The sequence below is a fragment of the Papio anubis genome, chromosome 6, assembly GCF_008728515.1.
Source record: "Papio anubis isolate 15944 chromosome 6, Panubis1.0, whole genome shotgun sequence".
NCBI classification, from domain to species: Eukaryota; Metazoa; Chordata; class Mammalia; order Primates; family Cercopithecidae; genus Papio; species Papio anubis.
In genome coordinates, this window is record NC_044981.1 from 131,524,741 (window position 1) to 131,541,436 (window position 16,696).

At 38.2% G+C, this 16,696-nt stretch overlaps 1 protein-coding gene across 4 annotated transcripts in view; it reads right to left on the reverse strand.

Annotated features, from left to right (window-relative positions):
• Positions 1-2,180: 2,180 nt before the first annotated feature.
• The window catches only part of AKAP7 (A-kinase anchoring protein 7), a 148,998-nt gene continuing 134,482 nt past the window's right edge, over positions 2,181-16,696 (reverse strand). For 3 of the 4 annotated variants that reach the window (XM_017958325.3, XM_003898188.5, XM_017958326.3), the window contains one exon: positions 2,181-4,195. In XM_017958325.3, the coding sequence (XP_017813814.2) occupies positions 3,999-4,195 (197 nt within the window). In that variant the 3' untranslated portion in view covers positions 2,181-3,998. The remainder of the gene's footprint in view (positions 4,196-16,696) is intronic. The other variant, XM_017958324.3, reaches the window with a different exon arrangement.

The following is a 16,696-nucleotide window of genomic DNA, read 5'->3' on the forward strand; positions in this document are numbered from 1 at the left end:
AATTACCTCCTTATGGGAGTGCCTGGCTGTTGGGATGACTGGAAGGTAACACATTTGGGGTTTTGGAATGAATAATTTGAATCTTAAAATTATTAATCTTAAAATTAAGATTTTTTGGTCTCAAATTAAATTTTAATTAAAAATTATTTACTTAAAAATTAAAATTTATTAAATATAAATCTAGTATATCTTAAAGGCCTATAAAAATACTTCTGCACTGAGAAGTAGACTAATACAATAATAATCTAACATTTTATAAATGGGACTAAGTTCAAAGCTGACAAGAATTTTGTCCTACTGTTGAAAATACTACTTTTTGACATTCCTAATTAATCTAGGACATATTATTTTTCCAGTGACTGATTCCCAAAAATGTTGGCATTTGTTGATAAATATGAATATGTGCCACTGGGGCTTCCCTACCCGAAGCTGAGAACCAACACAAATCACAGTGTAAAGTCTTCTAGAACTCTAAGCTCCTCCTGCCAACAGATGGAATAGCGTGGCCCCATCAAGGCCTCACACAGCAGTAGCTGAGATAATGGTGTCAGCATGAGTAGCATCATGGTGTGGTCACAAAGAGCACTGTTCTAGGATCCTTGAAAATCACCCAGCCAAACTCTTTCCAATTCCAGATTGGGCAGTGAGGCTCAGAAAAGTGAATTGGTTTGGTCAAGATCATGTTTCAGTGGTGGACCCAAGTCTAGAAGACACAGTCTAGAAGGCCCAAGCCAGCATTCTGTGGCCAACCATGCAGCCTCCCTGTCACAAGACAAGGCTACATAACATACGGTACTGACTCAGGACAACTCACTCTGCCTATGTGACCCAAAGAGCAATTATTCCGTGACTGACTAATGGGAATAAAGTCACTTGGAACATTTCAGATCCCAAACTTAGAGTTCTGTAAATTAATGTCTTATTCGCTTTTAAAAATGGAAAACAAATTTTGTTTTATTTTATACCTTCCATTTTCTTCATAGACCTTCTTAAACGGAGATTTCATTGAGAAGGATGAGAATCCTTAATCCCTATATTAAGTGTCTGGGTGATTTTTCAGTTCCATCACATCAGCTGATCACTCTCATATATGTTCAGAGAAATTTAGGGCTGCAAGCAAGCTGGTATAGTCAAAAGAAAGTGACTTTCCTTTTCTTACACTTCTTTAATTTGTCAAATATATCGTACTTGGTGGAGAGAAGAAGCGCTGCATTTTGGAAAAAGTGTTGACTTTGAATTAGAAAAGATCGCAGTTTAAATTTGGCCTTACCTTTATTAGCTTTATAACCTTGGGCTATTTAACCACACAGGGCCCCGGTTTCCTAATCTGTAAAAGTACTAATTACTTCCTAATAGGGTCACTGAAGGGAAGAAATTTAATCATGAGCCTAAATCACCTGGCACACAATCTGGGACTTAGTATTTAACAAAAATCATGATTTTAAACTAAAGTAACAATAAGACATATACCCCAGATTGCAAAATGTATATACTATTTCAGCCTTTCAAATGATCTAGATGGATTGGGAATCGCTCCCAGAGGATATTTGTAGATACATGCTGAGAAGTGCCTTCTCTCCAGAAATACTGTTAACTTAGATTATGGGGTGGTAAGGATAACACGGGGACATTGACATAGAGCCATAGAGCCCCGGGTGACAGTTCAAGTCCAGTTCCCTGATAGCAGTGGGGCCCTGGATAAGGCATGCCACCTCTTGGAGTCTGTTTCCTTGTTTGAAAAACAAGGCAAGGCCAAAACTATCTTTGCTTTCTACCTTAAGGATTTACTTAAAGAAGCCAGTTACAAACAGTCAAGCCCTCTACCACTGAAAGGGGTTTCATGGCAAACAGCTCTCAGGATTCTGCACCTGGATGGATCTCCACTTTTCATCTTTGCTAGGATGTCACACCAGTGACACATTCTTAGCTGTTTATAAGATGCTATTTAGATTTTCTTTGAATTTAAGGTTCTGTTGTTAATTCTCTGTGAAGCTGACTGACTTGATATCATTTTAAAGGGTAAAGTTAAAGGTGCTTTAACAACTGTGCTATCTTAGCATGAAGGACAGGAACATGAAGGTGAAGCAACACTGAAACTATCGGAACTCCTATTTAGGACTTCGTTATACCAACATAGACCCAGCTACTCTCAAGAGTGAAAAAAAGAAATGAGGAAAGGCAACAAGGGAAAACAATATGTTTATTAAGAGCCATGAAAATGCATAAACTCATTTGTAAATAAATGTAGTATAATTTACCCAGTGAAAAAATAGCTAAAATCCATGAGTAAACTGGATTTTATATTTGAAGTGATTTCACATATTTGATCTCCAGTGATTTCCCCCTCCATCATGATCTATTGGTAGCAGCAGTTTTGCAATGACTATAGAAAAAGCTGTTACCAACAGTCATCACACCAGGGGAAGTTTTCAAGAATGCTCTTCAAAACAGAAACAGCGCAAACAAATTCAGATGACACGGGATACGGTAAGACCTGGAGCTTATCTTCAGAAATGTAAAAAATAAAAATCCCACACATGTATTCCTTAAGAAATGAAAAAGCAAAACTACATTTTGATCAGTGAAAAATATTATAAGGTTATATAAAACATTCTTAACCAGTGATTGCAATAATTACATTTATAAATGTTCATTCAAGTACTATTGTTCAATAAACATTCAAATTCTCATTAAAAGTAACACTAGATGTAGACACACCTGGACAATGCTTCTTTTGATGTAGCAACAATCATGTCAACAGGAGGCAAGTGACCCTTAAAATACTGTTGTTGGCTCTGTTTTATTCTATTTGTCTGTGAATGATTTGTTCACAGTCTGTATTTTCTTTTTCTGCAAGGACCCGAGGAATATCTCACAATAGCTAATTAAGAAATCATTTCTATAAAATGACTCTCAATATTACAGAAACAGACATTCTAAAACACAAGTGTAGCTCAAAAAATAATAGGGCAGAATCAGTTTTCTTTGGCAAGAAATTGCTAATTCCTCACCAAATGTTGGTTTGCTGTTGTGCAGACACTATCAGAAACTTCTTTGGTGTTTACCAAAGAGCTACTTAATAAGCTGGAAAGATTTCATAAGCTATGTTGTCACAATCACAATGTAGAGCTTATGTCAAAGTTGTGCTGAAATCAATGGCATTGGCTGGATTACTGTTGTTAATAAGTCTTTCTTCAAAAAGTTCCCTCCTAATTTTGGCCTGAGTCTCAGGCTTTAATAAAAATTCCTTTATCTGTTTCACTTTGGACTTCAGACCCATCGTTTCTCGATGCAAAGCTTCATTAATTAAGTCTCGAATTCCAACAGGTTTCTTGCCTAAGAAAAAAAAATTATATAATACATTTCATTAAATATGGCATACTGACTTATCAAAATAGGATTTAAAAAAACTTTAAAATGTTGCCCACATTTTATAGAAAAGGTTGCATTTCACCAAAAATATATCATTTACATGAAACATAATTTACTATAAATAAAGATCACTGCATAGCAACAGCACACTTAGGACAAAAATGAAACATTATGGACTAATTGTACAAATGACAATTTCAACAGTGATTATTTTAAACTTAGCACTTGATAGCTGTGTGTGAGAGTTCTGGCCTCAGATAAAGTAGTCAAATGCCCTGCTAAGCAATATAAATGGCAGTATTCCATTGATGGCAAGGCCTCTTTCACGGCCTTTAATTTGTGTCCAGGAGGCATAACCAAAAGTTCCCTCTCCCTTGTGCATGGCTGAGGGCAAGCAAAACTTGGGCCATTCTTCTTTCATCAATTAGTTTCCTCTGCCAGTCCCAGCACTCCGTTTTTCTTCTGTTGTGTTTCAGAAATGCAAACGCATCGATCATGAAAGTATTAGGCAATCGCCACAGATTGGACCAGAGAAACTTAAACAGCACGCTGCAAGTCAGTCCCTAGACTCAGCAGAGGGGAGGAGGGAGGCTTTGCACAGAGACATGGGGGCCTGCGTTCTGGCCTCATTTCCTGTTGTTCTCATTGTCATTGCCATTCCGATCAGCTGCTTCAGTTTTCACAGAGCTCCCCTCCCCTGGCTTGTTTTTATTCTGTGTTTCCTCCAGATACTGCTGGACAGCCTTGAGCACCGCGTTCTCCACCAGCCTTTTACTGAGCCTTACTAGTTCAGCGTCATCGGGCTCCCCTCCGTTCTTTTCACCTACATTCCACAATAGAGAAGAGAGGTCACTGAGATCACATTGCCATAGAAACTTGGCATGCAGGGGCCGGCTAGTTCCATTAGTTAAAAAGAGCAAGTGTAAATTGGATCTATAAATTCAAGAACAGTGGGTTGGCTTTTCATTGGGTATTTGCGGAAGCAGAAGCCTGTCTATTCCTGAAGGCTTCAGATTAAAAAGTAGTTCATTAGTCCCAATCTAGACAAGCTCTACCTACCAATGTGGGATGTTTCCCATTTATATGTGAATTTCTGTTCTCTCATCCAAGGCTGATTACTACTACTAACGTCCATGTCCCCACCACGTGAAGTCTCAGACATGTGAATTCACACTAAGTAGACCTATGTCTGCTTCTCATTCTCCAATATCAAATATCACGTCGTCAAGATTTCCCCAGCATCTCATTACTTAAGATCACTAATTTAAAAGTGCTTGGCCTATAGGTTGGTTGTTAATAAATGCTCAGTGCTGCCATGAAGATAAAGGCAGTCACTACCACTAGGAATTGGTTTAAAATACGCTTGTAAGACTAATATTCTTTTTAATTCCAGTGCTATCACTGCAATTTAAGAAATAGGAAATTCTTCAAAGAAAAATTAGGATTATAATGGTACATTACTAGATGTAAATATTTTATGGTCATTTTACTTCCCTGATAGTAATGATCCAGGTGTAATTATTCCATCTTTTGTTTTACTCTAAAAGAGCTGGTTTCCAACTATTCTCATGGTAGACATTTCCCAGTCATTCTCTTTCTTGTCTCCCTTAACTGTGGAATGGAACTAAGGGGCTCCTTCCCCAGTTAAGGGAGACAAGGAAGAGAATGACCATTCAGTGCTCACTCTCCTTCCATCGAGCTGGGGACCCAGGAAAGAACAAGGTTGGAGGCAAAGAAGTCACAGGATGCTTGCATATTAAAATCAGCTCAGTTTTGGAAGACTACTCATGGGTTCCAGAAGACAAAGTCAGTGTTGCACTACCATCTCTGGGTCTGGGACAGGCAGATACAAAGGGTGTGAGCTGGAAGATGGACACTACTTCCCATACTCACATATAATAGGGATTGAAGAACGGAAGCAGGTAGGCCAAGGGTGAGAACTGGCCCCCAACCTTGTTTCAGAGCCCCCTACTTGTACGTAACACCCATCAAGACCAACCGTGCTTATAACCATCCCCTTCATTCCTGGCAACATCCCAAGCAGAAGAGAGGGTGGGATAAGACCCATCTAGAAACACTAATAGTGGGAACCCTTAGCAACTGCCTTCTCCTCAAATACAGCAATATGGCACCCCAGACCCATGATCAGAAGTCCAAGATAGAACACCTGCAGTGCAAAATATGTTTAGAATTGAGTAAATGTCAACTCAGTAATAACTAAATATAACTTGCTAAATAATACTATTAAAGTAAAGAAATTCATAGATAATGTATTTACTATTAAAGAAAAGAAATTCATTGCTAACGTCATTTTGGGTGGCAAGTTAAGACTTTTTGTTTATCAGAGTTAATGAATATATTGCCTAATATTTAGGGATTTTATTTCAACCTTATAACACGGTGTTTATACTCTATAGACAATATCTCCAAATGAATGTGGAACTGTTTCTATAATGACTCTTCCCATTTAAAAGGGAAAACTCCAACTGCGAATGAAGGAATACTTTTTAAGTACCCTCCAAAACACTACACTGTAAATGACTGTCTACATCTGCCATCCTACTTGTGCTCTGTATCAAGGCCAGACATTGCACCCTGGGGGCTGTTCCTGAATCCAGTCAGCTTTCTCATCAGCAAGATGACGGTTGAATATGAGTCTAATAAATGGCTCAACTTCCAAATCCCTTTGGGGTCTAATGTTTCATGATTCTGTGATTTCTACTAGTCCACAGTGAAGTGTCCCTATTATCTTTTTTTTTTTGAGACAGAGTCTCGCTCTGTCGCCCAGGCTGGAGTGCAGTGGCACAATCTCCGCTCACTGCAAGCTCCGCCTCCCGGGTTCACGCCATTCTCCTGCCTCAGCCTCCCAAGTAGCTGGGACTACAGGTGCCTGCCGCCACACCGGCTAATTTTTTGCACTTTTAGTAGAGACGGAGTTTCACCATGTTAGCCAGGATGGTCTCGATCTCCTGACCTCGTGATCCGCCCGCCTTGGCCTCCCAAAGTGCTGGGATTACAGGCGTGAGCCACCAAGTCTGGCCTCCTATTATCTTAAACACAAGAATCTTCCTACAAAAAGCTAATTTTGGCCAGGCACGGTGGCTCATGACTGTAATCCCAACACTTTGGGAGGCTGAGGCAGGTGGATCACGAGGTCAAGAAATTGAGACCATCCTGGCCAACATGGTGAAACCCCGTCTCTACTAAAAATATAAAAATTAGCTGGGCGTGGCAGCATGCACCTGTAGTCCCAGCTACTCAGGACGCTGAGGCAGGAGAACCACTTGAACCCAGGAGGCAGAGGTTGCAGGGAGCCAAGATCGCGTGACTACACTACAGCCTGGCGACACAGTGAGACTCCATCTCAAAAAAGAAGAAAAAAAAGTGAATTTTCCCTTCTGACATCTTATTTTCGTTTATGCTGTTACTATTATTCGAGGCAGTCAAGCTCAAAACAAGATTGTAGCCATCTTTGATGCCTTCCTTTCCCTCATTAACCCCCTTAATTACCAAGCTTTGTCAATTGTGCTTCATGATTTCTCCCATCTTCAATGCGCCTGGTATAAAACCTCTAGATTATTATTTCTAAAACATCTCTTTCACTCTTTACAGGGAAATGTCTGTCTGTCAAGCCTTTCCAAAATTTGCCTTTCCAGCCTGATGGCCCACCACTGCACACCTCCACTGTCAGCTTCCAACATCTCCTCAGAGGCTTCCACACCATTTCCAATTTCGAGACGACCCTCCCTCTCTTTCAGCAATTAGAATCCCATCTACTCCATGAAGCCTTTCCTGGTTAGCTAATATAGTTTGAATTTGTGTCCCCACCCAATCTCCCGCGGAACTGTAATCCCCAATGCTGGGGGAAGGACCTGGTGGGAGGTAACGATCACAGAGGTGTGTTTCCCCCTTGCTGTTCTCATGATAGTGAGTGAGTGCTCATGAGATCCGGTTGTTTGAAAAGAGATCGCCCTCTTTTCTTCCTCCTGCTGTGGCCATGTAAGATATGCCTGCTTCCCCTTCACCTTCTGTCATGATTGTAAGTTTCCTGAGGCCTCCCCAGCCATGCTTCCTGTACAGCCTGTGGAACCATGAGCCAACTAAACCTCTTTTCTTTATAAATTACCCAGTTTCAGGTATTTCTTTATAGCAATGCAAGAATGGATTAATACACTATCCTAGCTGTAACTGATGAGCCTCCACTGGACTCTAATAACTCTCACTGCATGTACAGTACATGGCCTTTTGGTCATTCATTGAACAATTGTGTACTGAAGATCTATAAGGATACAAAGCAGTGAGCAAAACAACATCCTACTGGGTTTGTTTCTTAATTTCTTTACAAATTATGAGAATTATTTATTAATGTACTTATTCAACATTACTGATTCAGTATCTGCTCTGCTAAAGACCGTCTTGAGTATAGAAATTATATCCTCGGCTTCTCAGTTATCTCTCCCTCTGCTAACATAGGACACGAATTACTCATCACAGTAAGAGCTCAATACATTTTGTTAGTCAAGTGAATTGATGATTGAAGTCCTTGAAAGCAATAGCAACATTTAGAAATGCTTCTATCTTCCTATAAGGACAGCACGCGAATGACCAGAAATTTAAATTTAATACTAAATTTAAAACATGAGCAGAGAACTCTGGAATCATTTAAATATCCATGTGAAAAATCTACCTCCACTTCACTTGATGAACCTGGTCAGTAAGACAAAATATCTGACCTATGGGACAAATATTAGCTACCTATAATAACTAACTAACTAACCAACCAATCAGAACAATAAATTTACAAGCCAATCTTCTACAACTGTCCTGGACTCTGGCCTCCCTTTATGATTTCCATAAAGTATCCTCAGACTATGACCATTAGCCCAGGGGTGAGTCTACAGGAAGGCTTATCACAGAGCCCCGCAATAATGCAGCAATTCAAAAAACAGACATTTTCATTCCTGTGAGATCTCATTTGTGTTCCCACTTTTAGCAGACTTAATTCATATTAATTAAAAACACGGATCTTAAGATTAGAATTATGCTGTATTTTTCTTCTGCCAACTACCTGACAAGTGTCTGTCTCTCTGAGTTCTCAGATAAATGGCTACACTCATTTTAACTGTAGCTCCTTCAACAATGGCAGTTCAACATGCTAGTGTAACATATACAAATTGTCTTTTGATATTCCAACAGAAGTACATATAAAAAATATTGCCAATGTAAGCAACACACTCTTGATAGGAATATTCCTTTTTGGACTACAAGGTTACTTAATATCCTATCTAATAAAATGACAGATTAATAGCCTTTGTCTTTGACACTGTTACTCTAGAAATCCCCCAGAATATCCTTGATCATTTTCTTAGGAGAATAGTAAAAATATAAAAGAAAGGTCAAGAAAACTCTTTTAAGCACACCAAACACAGCACTGGCCCTAAAAATACAGACTTAAGAAACTTTTCAATCAACTTCAAGTAAGCAATTCCACTTTCTGTAGGAGTTGTGGCATCATTCACCCAGGGTTTGTACCTATGATTCCATTTTGTTTATATTAACCCGAGATCTCTGATACCAAATCAATACAGGGATGGAATTTATATCTGTGGTTACTGAAAAGAAAATAAATAACTCCTTTGTGGTAGCAAAAATATTTTACACCTACTGAGAAAACTGAAGGTCAACATTAATGTGCTTCAGCTGGTCTTATGTGTGAGTTGACCCAACACAGCTTAACTGACATCACAGGAAGGGCTCCAGAAACCATCACCACACCCTACCCACTGCCAATATCTAGGGGCCCATTTGTCCTGAAAGAACAAATCAGGCTAATTTTTTGGAAAAGGGAACAAAGAAAAATGTTCATTACAATACAAGATAGAGTGCAACCATGTTAAAATAATAACATTCAAACACTAAACATGAAAACATTAAAAGCTCTCACTTGCTCACATCCTAACTATCAAAAACTTCATTTGGTATCTGAACGAAGGCTTCCTAAACATCCTCCCCTTCACTGGAACTTCCTGTTCCCAATGCATAAGGGTTAGAAGTGGATTTTTTTTTTTTAACTGAGCTTACCTTTTCATTGGTCCATCTAACTAAAAAGAAGCACTAAATATAGATCTGTAGGCTATTCAAAAAGTTAGGATGGCACACTCAGCTGCCTTGCACACTACCTGCAAGTGATGTGAGGAAGGACAGATCAGGAATCATCCTCAACTGTACATTTCAACTGACACTGTCCTGGAACCCTTATTTGCCAAAAGTATTAGCTGCAGTACCCCAGGAAACAGAGTTCCTGCAAATACACCTCCCTCCTCTCGCCAAAAACCAACACTCACCCCCAACATATACACACCAGAAAATTTTATAATTAAAACACTAAAACTGTATTTTAAAACCTTTTCTATAATATAAATTTCAAAAGGGAAGGAACCATGCCTTTGTAAGGTGTATTCTAGATTCAGTAGCACAGAATAAATATAAAAATGATGTTGCTGTATGTACAAAAGGACATCCCCACAGGGGTTTTAGAGACCACTACACTGTATGTCCCTCCACCCAACCCCACCCTCATCATTTTTACACTGGGGATGGTAGGGGTGGAATGCAGCTAAATTGAAAATCAAGAGTGGCCTTGGGAGAAGAAACAAAGGGGAGATAAAGTCTCAACAGGCATTTGGCTTCCAGTCCGAGTGGGCTGGGGTGGTGATTCCAGTCTCAGCCAAAGTGTCATAACGACAAATGTTATGAACCCTTCAGGCCTTTTGTAAACACAGCAGGTGCTGGCACTTTCAGAGTCTTCATTTCTTTCCGCTGTTCCCCAAGATGCTGTCTGAAGCCAGTCCCTTGATCCACACATCCTTGTAGGAATCCCCAAACCACATGGTTCAGGATGATCCCTATGACTTGTGCCCTCCACATGGCTCCTCATATGGTCACATCAAAGATGGCGGCAGACATGTGATGGACGTTTGTAGGCCATGCAGCCTACCTAAGAACCCTCCTGCTTACCCTTTCCTGATATCCCAGAACAGCCCCTTAGAGACTTTTCTCTGTCAGTCTGTGACATCAGTTCTCTGACTCTATAGTATGATTCTCATTGCTACCTATACAATTTCTTCAGATAGCTGTCATTTCTTACTGGAAATCTTAGAAAATACTGATGGTGATATGACAGAACTCCTAATGTTGTTTGCAAGGAGAGAAAAGCAAAATATACCTTCAAGTTTGAAATCAAATTTTGGCGTTTTCTATCTGCACAACCTTGTCCGTGACCTCTCTAAACTAAAGTTGGGGTATCATGGGGATGACAATATATACATTGCATTGATGTTATAAGGATTAAATATAATGTATGAGAAGTACCTAAAATGGTGCCTGAAACATAGCAGGCTAGGCTCTCAAAATGTAGGTTATGATTAAATCTGAGTTGAACTTATTTTAAAAATAATATGCCCAATACCTGCAAAATGCCAATTATTTGTTTGTTCAAGGAACACTTTAGTAAGCATCTATTATGTACCGCTATTAAGTATGTAAAAATGAATAAGATACAGTCTCTGACCACACACAAGTCAGTCTAGGAGGATGACCTAGATAATTGCAATAATGATTGCAAAACTATAGGTGAAGTGCTATAACAGAATACACTCAAGGTCTAGTGAAGTTGGGATGGGATAAAAAGGTAAGTTTTAAAGGAAAGGCATTTCAGGTCAATGAATAAGAGTTTCCAGGCATGGAGGCAGGGATGATGGAGGGGTAGGGAGGTTTCCAGACATAAGAAGGGCATAAGTATGTGCACAGAAGCATGAGAAAGCATGATGCATTGGAGTACTGGAAGTATTCCATATTGCCACGACAAAGAGTTCAGAGAGTCATGGGTGAGGTGAGGATGGCTTCGGGGGAAAGAAAGCTAGAAAACAGGTAGGGATAAAGGGACCTATGTACCATGCTATGGACTGAAGAGGGGCACATATAGGGGCAGAGAGCTGGGTGCGGTGGCATGCACCTGTAGTCCCAGCTACGCAGGAGGCTTGCTTGAGCCCAATAGTTTAAGTCCAGTCTGGGCAACATAGTGAGACCACATCTCTAAAAACAATAGAGGGAGGTTTTGCAACAGACAGAAAGAGAAACAATGAGGATGTGAACCATGGTAGATGCAGTAGGAAAGTGAAGTACATATTACAACAAGAGTTAAATAGGAATACTAAACCATGGCACCATTTTAATTAGGGAAGGAAGATAAGGAAAGACAGGGGGAGTGCAGAAAATGAATGCAGAAATAATGGCCAAAAATGTTTGAAATTCCACAAAAATTACATACCCTTTGAGTTTCTTGATACTACATATCGAGAAGCTCAAAGAATCCCAAGAAATGTGATTCTTGAGAAGAAATATGAAGTACAAGAAATGTGAAGAAAATCACACCAAGGAATATCATGATCAAATTTCTGAAAAACAGTATTAAAAGAAAATCTTAAAACAGCCAAAGAAAAAAGAAGCATCATATACAGAGAAATGAAGACAAGAATGACAGCAGACTTACTCATCAGAAACAATGCAGAAGACAACAGTGCAACATTTTAAAGTACCAAAAGAAAAAGAAAAGGCAACAAAGAATTCTTTACCCAAAAACATTATCTTTCAAAAATGAGGGTGAAGGATGACTTTTTCAGACATACAAATGCTAAATGAGTTCATCATCAGCTGACCAGCACTAGAAGAAATGTCAAAGAAAAAAACCTGAGGCAGAAGGAAAATGATACTAGGCAGAAATTTAGATCTACTCAGAGACAAAGAGAGAACTAAAAACTGTACATATGTAAGTAAAAATAAAAGACTTTTTCTCATTTTTAATTTCTTTAAAAGAGAAAGAACTGTTTTAAGTGGGTATTATAAAATATGTAGAAATAAAACTTATGGCAACAATAGCACACAAAGATTGGGAGGGGGAAAATGCAAATAACTGTAAGGTTCTTCTGTTAAACATGAAGTGGCATAATATTATTTGAAGGCAGATGTGTATTTTAAAACCCTACAGTAACCACTAAAGTAAAAAAAGAGGCACAGTAAATAAGCCAATAATGGAGATAAAATGGAGTAATAAAACTCCTTAATAAAAAATAAGGCAGTAGGCCGGGCGTGGTGGCTCAAGCCTGTAATCCCAGCACTTTGGGAGGCCGAGACGGGTGGATCACGAGGTCAGGAGATCAAGACCATCCTGGCGAACACGGTGAAACCCCGTCTCTACTAAAAAATACAAAAAACTAGCCGGGCGAGATGGCGGGCGCCTGTAGTCCCAGCTACTCGGGAGGCTGAAGCAGGAGAATGGCGTGAACCCGGGAGGCGGAGCTTGCAGTGAGCTGAGATCCGGCCACTGCACTCCAGCCTGGGCGGCAGAGCGAGACTCCGTCTCAAAAAAAAAAAAAAAAAAAAAATAAGGCAGTAAAAGAGGAGAAAAAGCAGCAAAGAACAGATGAGACAAGTAGAAAACAACTAGCAAGGTGGGAGATTTAAACTCACTCATATTGATAATCGTATAAAACATAAAATGGCCTAGACACACCAATGAACAGTCAGAGATTGTTGATTTGGATTAAAAAATCATAATCAACTATGATGTCTACCAAAAAAAATCCAATTCAAATATGAAGAGACAGGAAGGTTAAAGTTACTAATACAGAAAAAGATATGCCACACTAATGCTAATGGAAAGAAAGCTAAAGAATCAATATCAGGCAAAGCAGATTTCAGAAAAAGTAGTACCTGGAAGAGATATTACATAATAATGAGGGAATCAATTCTTCAAGAGGGTGTAAAAATCCTAAATGCATATATGTCTCATAACAAGAGCATCAAAGCACCTGAAGCAAAAACTGATAGAACTAAAAGGTTGATAGATGATACACAATTACAGTTTGAGATTTCGAGACCATTCTCAAGAGTTGATAAAACAGAAATTCTGTGAAAATACAGAAGACATGAACTACAGTACTAACCAAATCCACCTAGCTGAAAATTATAGAACCCTCCACCCAGCAGAACACCCTTTCTTTTTAGTGTATAGAAAACGTTTGCCAAGAGAGATCACATTCTAAGCCATAAAACAAGACTCAATAGTTAAAAACACTGAACTCATCCAATGCATGTTTTTCATCCACAATGGATTCAAATAAGAAATCAGTAACAGAAAGATACCCTGAGAATCCTTTAGTTATTTATATTTAAACAATATTTCTAAATAATCCATGAATCAAAGATGAAACCAAAAGAGGAATTAGAAAATATTTAACTGAATGTAAATTAAAACAAAACATACCAAATTTGTGGAATGCAGCTAAAGCTGTACTTTGTACCACTAAGTGCTTATATTAGAAAATAAGAAAAGGTCTCAAGTCAGTTATCAAAGCTACCACATTAAGAACATAGGAAGAGAGGATCCAGTTAATCCCAAAGTAAGCAGAAAGAAGGAAACAATAAAAATAGTAGCAGAATGAAATAGAAAACAGATAAACAGTAGAGAACATCAGTGAAACCAAAGGCTAATCCTTTGGAAAAAAATCTATAAAATTGATAAAGCTGTATCCAGACTGATCAGGAACAAAAAAATACAAGATGTATATTGCCAATATCAGGAGTGGGGGTGGAAACATCACTATCAATTATACAAACATTAAGAGGATAATCAGGAAATATAAACAATTGTATGTGAAGAGATGCAACAAACTAGATGAAATGGGCAAATTCCTTAAAAGACACAAACTATCCAACTGCATTCAAGAAGAAATAGGTAACTTGAATAGCTCTCTACTTAATTTAACAATTGAGAGTATAGTTAAAAATCTTTCAACAAAGTAGCCCAGATGGCTTCATTATTAGTAAATTCTACCAAATATTTAGGAAGAAATTTTACCAATCCATACTCTTCCAGAAAATAGAATAGGGAACACCCAATTACCTACACCAGACAGAGTGAAAAGATAAAATTACAAACCAATATTCTTCACAGAGACACAAAAATCCTTAAGAAAATTTTACCAAATCAGTATAGCAATATATAAAAACGATAAGACACAAACTAAGAGAGGTTTATTCTAGAAATGCAAGAATAAATTAACATTTGAAAACTGGTCTATATAATTTCTATACCAAAAACTAAATAAGCAAATACGATCATTTAAATACATTCAGAAAAGGAATTTAACAAAATTCAAAGAAATTTAACAAAATTCATACTCACTCATGATAAACACTCTTAGCAAACTAGAAACAGAAAGAAATATCCTTAGGCCAAAAGGGCCCCTATGAAAACCACCAGCTAACTGCATACTTTACTGGTCAGCTAACTTCAGACTTACTGGCAAAAGTCTGAATTATTTCCCCCTAAAATCAGGAACAAGATAAAAATGTCTGCTCTCACCACTGCTGCTCAGCATTATATTGAAAGTCCTAGCCAGTAGAAGTAGGCAAGGAAAAGAATAAAAACCTCTTCATCAAAAAAGAAGTAGTAAAATTGTCTTCATTTGCAAATTACATCTTCATCTATCCGTAAATCTAAGGATTCTACAAAAATGTGTTTAGCAAGGCCACAGGATACAACCACTGTATTTAAAAAACTGTATTTCCTATACTATCCACAAATAACTGAAAATTGAAATTTAAAAAGTGATTTTAATAGCATAAAAGATTACTTAGAGTCATTCAATAAAATGTATGCAACACCTGCATACTGACAACTATAAAACTTCCTGAGAGAAATTAAAACCTAAATAGAGAAATAAACTATAGTCATGAATCAAAAGATGTCAGTGCTCCCCCAGTTGCTCTATAGATCCAAATCAGTATCTATTAAACCCAACAAGGCTTTTTAAAATAAAAATTGCTAAGTTGACTTTAAATTTACATGAGGCTGGGTGCAGGGGCTCACACCTGTAATCCCAGAACTTTGGAAGGCCAAGGCGGGAGGATCACTTGAGGCCAAAAGTTCCAGATCAACCTGGGCAACATAGCAAGACCCCACCTCTACAAAAAATTAAAAAATCAGCCAGGCATGGTGGCATGCGCCTGTAGTCCCAGTTACTTGGAAGGCTGAGGCAGGAGGATCGCTTGAGCCAAAATATTTCTGAACTTAGCCAAAATATTTCTGAGCTAAAAGATGGCGAATTGTTGAATAAATTCTTTGTGTGGAATCTGAACGCCAGTGATGAGGCTATAGTGTCTGTTCTGAGGGAACCTGTGGCAGAAGTGAATGGGATTTTTGATACCACATTCCAAAGTCACTGAACAAAGCCTTATGGAAGGCAGGGAAGTTCACCAGTCCTGGGGCTTTGCTCTTTCAGTGACAGGAATCAAGTCGCTCACAGATCCCTGACTAAAAGCAATGGTTGCACTGTGGCAACACTGGAACTATATGTAATTTAGTTTAGGACACATTAGACATACAACAATGCTTTTCTACTTTTTGGTAGAGGTGTATTTCAAAGTAACTAGCATTTTTTACACATCTATGTACCTATTCGTGGCCTTGTCTGACTTTAAAAGAGAACTTTATTCTAAACAGACTCCATATGAACGGTTATCCTGTCATTTGACTCATGTGTCTCTACTTTTCCCATTTGTAATTTGTAAAATGTTCTCTTATGATCATCATGTATTTTGTAAATAATGAATAGTATTTGGTAAAAAAACAAACAAACAAACAAAAAACCAAGGCTGCAGTGAACTATGATGGCACCACTGCACTCCAGCCTGGGCAACAGAGCAAGATTCCATCTCTTTAAAAAATAAAATTTTATGAAAATGTTAAGGAACTCGAAAAGCCAAAAAGTTTTTAACAAGAAGAACACAATTAGAAGACTTACACTTCCTGATTTCAAGACTTACTTTGAAGCTACAGAAATAGAGACAGTGTGGTATTGGCATAAGTATAGACATATAGATAATAAAACAAAACAAAAATCCACAACGAGACTCACACACGTATGGCCAATTAATTTTCAACAAAGGAGCCAAGGCAATTAAAAAAGAATAATCTTTGCAAGGAATGGTACTAGAATAATTATATATCCGTATGCAAAATAAAAAACCTCAACCCTTATCTCACACCAATATAAAAATTAAAATGAATCACAGACCTAATATGAGAGCTTTATAAGTATAAGCTGTCTAGAAGAAAACACAGAAGAACTTCTTAGTGACCTTGGATTTGGCAAAGATTTATTAAACAGGACAACAAAAGCACAAACTTTTAAAAAAGAGGTAAATTGAACTTCATCAAAATGTAAAACCTTTGCTCTTTTCAGGACCCTGTTAGAAAACA